The sequence below is a fragment of the Numida meleagris genome, chromosome 25, assembly GCF_002078875.1.
Source record: "Numida meleagris isolate 19003 breed g44 Domestic line chromosome 25, NumMel1.0, whole genome shotgun sequence".
NCBI lineage: Eukaryota > Metazoa > Chordata > Aves > Galliformes > Numididae > Numida > Numida meleagris.
The window spans coordinates 515609-518944 of record NC_034433.1 but is presented as its reverse complement, the minus strand read 5'-3'; the positions used below and the strand labels follow the sequence as shown (position 1 = coordinate 518944).

Here is a 3336-nt window from a genome sequence, read left to right as displayed (position 1 = left end):
GGAGGGCTGGGGGGGGGTCAGAGGCTGCGTGGTATCGGACGGTGTCCGGGAGGGTCTCACCGTGCTGCGGGGGGGGGCGGGACCCGGCAGCAGTTCGCAGCGCCCGGCGCAGCCCAATTCCAGCAGTGCCAGGGGGAGGTGCAGGGGCCCGGGGGGGGGCAGCGCTGGGTGAGAGTAGAGAGGGGCAAAAAGATAAGGAGGGGATCAGAACCCTATAGAACACCGCCCCCCTTCCAGGCCCCACAGATAACCTTCCACAGAACCCATAACCCCCACAGACCCTCACAGCCCTCCAGGACCCACATACGCCCCCACAACAGACACCATAACCCCGTCAGAGACGCCCCCAGCCCCACCGATCCGCTCCAGCTCCATCCCCGCAGCTCCGCCGGGCCCTGACCCGGAAGCGTTCCCCCTGTCCGCAGCGCAGAGCGGAAGTTCCGGCTGATGACCGGAAGCTCCGTGTATCGAGCGGAACTTCCGGCTGCCGAGCGGAAGTGCTGCGGACGAGCGGAAGAAGTGCGGCACTGCGGCCGTTGCTAGGGAGACCAGACCCCACAGAGCACCCCTCCGGGATCCCCCAGGCCCAACCATGTTGACGCTACCGCCGGGGCTGACGGAGGAAGAGGAGGCCCTACAGAAGCGTTTCGCCAAACTGCGCAAAAAGGTGGCGGCCTGGACCCCCCACCTTCCCCTTATTGTCTCCCCCCCCATCCACTGAACGCCGTCTCCCCGCAGAAAAAGGCGCTGCTGGCGCTGAAGAAGCAGCAGAGTAACACTGGGCCCAGCAGTCAGGGGGGCATCAAGCGCTGTGAGTCGGAGCGGGGGGGGCCTTACGGGGGCAGGGTTTGGGACCCCTCTAGGCCCTAGGGATGCGGGGGGTATGCAGCGGGGGGAGGCGTGGTTAATGGGATGTCTGGGGACAAATGGGATTTTGGGGAGGGCGTTGGGGGGGCAGGGGTTGATTTTATTTTGGGAGGGGTGAGGTTGTGCCCCCCCACCGCAGCCATGTCGGACCAGCCCCCGGTGGACACCGCCATGGCCACCGAGCAGGCCAAGCTGCTGGTGAAGTCTGGCGCCATCAGTGCCATCAAGGCCGAGACCAAGAACTCGGGCTTCAAGCGCTCTCGCACGCTGGAGGGGAAGTTGAAGGTGAGGGGTGTGAAGATAACCCCCCCAGAGCCCCACACGGAGCCTCAGAGTGCACCCCAAATCCTACAGAAAAAGCCCCCAAACATCAAAATTCCACAAAACAACCAAAAAGTCCATGAAAACTCCCCCAAAACACCACAAACCTCCTAATTTTCCACCAAATCCTACCCCAAATCCCCCCAACTACCCCCAGATCCCACAAAAACACTCCTAAACACAACAGATTCCACTAAAAAAACCCAAATCTCACTAGTTCCCACAAAAACAGCCCCCAGAACATCACAGATACCACAGAAAGGCCCCAGAATGCCACACAACATTCAAAAACTCCCCGATTCCCACAAAACAACCCACACCACCTTGTATCACCCCCATTTTGCTTCAAGTCCCACCCAAATTTGCTAGCCTTCTGCTTTACACCCCCAGACCGCATATCTCCCCCATTATCCCCCAAATCCTCTACAGATCTCCCCTGTTGCCTGCGAAATCCCACAAAGCCCCTTGGTGCCCCCTAAATCCAACAAAAAAAACCCAAATCTTTCTCATTTTCCTCCTAAGTCCCCCTTATTTCCACCCAAATCCCAGCCCAAATACCCTAACGCCCCCTGAACTCCCCCAAATCTCACCCAACCTCCCCGTTTTCCCCCAAATCCCCCCTATTACCCCTCCTGTCCTCTCTCTTTATTCTTTACATCCCCTCAGGACCCCGAGAAGGGCCCAGCCCCCACCTTCCAGCCCTTCCAGCGCAGCGTCTCGGCCGACGACGACACCCCTGAGGTATTTGGGGGGAAGGGAGGTACAGTTATTGAAGGGGGGGGGCAGGATCCCCCAAACCGGGGGTCCCATTGTAACTTCCCCCACCCCTGCAGTCACGGCGACCGCAGAGAAAATCACTCTATGAGAGGTGAGTGCCACCCCCCTCTTCTTTATTGCCCCCACCCCATTAGTTGGGGTTCCCATCCCTTTATTTTGTCCCCCACGGTGATGCACTCCCCTCCCTGTATTTGAGCCCTCCCTCTGTGTTTATTTTGCTCCCCTCCCCCCCCGTTTTTCGGACCCAGCTTCATCAGTGCCAGCGAGCGTCTGCGGGAGCCTGAAGCCGGGGGGGGGCGCGGGGACCCCCCAGAGCGGGGGGAGCGTGAGCGCCGCTTGGACTGGGAGCAGGAGCCGGAGCCCGAGGAGCGGGGGGGCCGCGAGCGCGAGGCGGCCTTCAGGCGTAGGGGGGGTACCCAAATCCTGGGGGAGGGTGTAAATCCTGGGGCGATGTCCTAAAAGCCTGGGGGGGCAGGGGGGGACTCCAAATCCTGCAGGGCTAAATCCTGGGGGAGTTAAGGGGTTCTTGTTGGCTTTTGGAGGGGCCCTGTGATGGTTTTGGGGGGCTCTTTTGGGGGTGTTCTCCATAGAAATGTCCCTGGTGCTGGGGGAGTGTCCCGTTGGGGGGGTTGCTATGGGGGTGTCACGTTATGGGGGGGTCTCACTGGGGGGTTCCCATTGAGGAGGCGCCCTGTGGGGTGGGCTCCTATTTGAGTGTTCTGTTGTCGGTGTCCCATTAGGAACAGGGAGTCTATTGCGGGGGGGGGGGTGTCCATGTGGGGGCAGCCAATTGGAGCTGTCCCTGCGGGGATGTCCCTAAGGTGCCCCCACGGTGCCCCCAGGTTCCGACTCGTTCCCTGAGCGCCCCTCCCCGCGGAAGGGCAACACGCTGTACGTGCACGGCGCGGAGCTGAGCCCCGAGCTGCTGCGCAGCGCCTTCGCGCCCTTCGGTGCCATCATCGACCTCTCGCTGGACAGCCCGCGCAAGTGGGCGGGGCTACGGGCAGGGGGCGGGGCCGGGAGGGTGGGAGGGACCACGGGAGGTGGGCGTGGTCACGGAGCTCGTGGTGGGCGGGGCGGAGCGAAGGGTTCGTGAGTGCGGTCATGGGGGGGGCTGGGGGGGCAGAGTTGATGGGATGGGGCGGGGCTAAGGAGAAGTGGGAGGGGCTAAGGGATGGGTGAGGGCAGAGGGCCTGGGGCGTGGTGATGTAAGGGGGCGTGGCCAGATGCTCGTGCAGGGTGGGGCTGTGGGGGTGGAGCTGCGCTGACCTCAACCCCACCCTGCAGCTGCGCCTTTGTCACCTATGAGAAAATGGAATCAGCGGACCAAGCCATGGCCGAGGTGGGTGCTGTGAGGGGGCTGTGGTGGGG

General features: G+C 62.4%; 2 protein-coding genes across 3 annotated transcripts in view; one reads left to right on the top strand and one right to left on the bottom strand.

The window, feature by feature from the left end:
• SKIV2L (Ski2 like RNA helicase) overlaps positions 1-598 on the bottom strand; it is an 18546-nt gene extending 17948 nt beyond the window's left edge. Inside the window, exon 1 of the mRNA XM_021377264.1 lies at positions 357-598. The gene's annotated coding sequence lies outside the window, so the exon portion shown is untranslated. The remainder of the gene's footprint in view (positions 1-356) is intronic.
• Positions 532-3336, top strand: part of NELFE (negative elongation factor complex member E) — a 3201-nt gene continuing 396 nt past the window's right edge. The window contains exons 1-8 of one of the 2 annotated variants that reach the window (XM_021376967.1): positions 532-667; positions 739-811; positions 1007-1152; positions 1855-1929; positions 2022-2056; positions 2214-2368; positions 2808-2952; positions 3253-3307. In XM_021376967.1, the coding sequence (XP_021232642.1) occupies positions 593-667; positions 739-811; positions 1007-1152; positions 1855-1929; positions 2022-2056; positions 2214-2368; positions 2808-2952; positions 3253-3307 (759 nt within the window). In that variant the 5' untranslated portion in view covers positions 532-592. Of the gene's footprint in view, positions 668-738; positions 812-1006; positions 1153-1854; positions 1930-2021; positions 2057-2213; positions 2378-2807; positions 2953-3252; positions 3308-3336 lie in introns of both variants that reach the window. The other variant, XM_021376966.1, reaches the window with a different exon arrangement.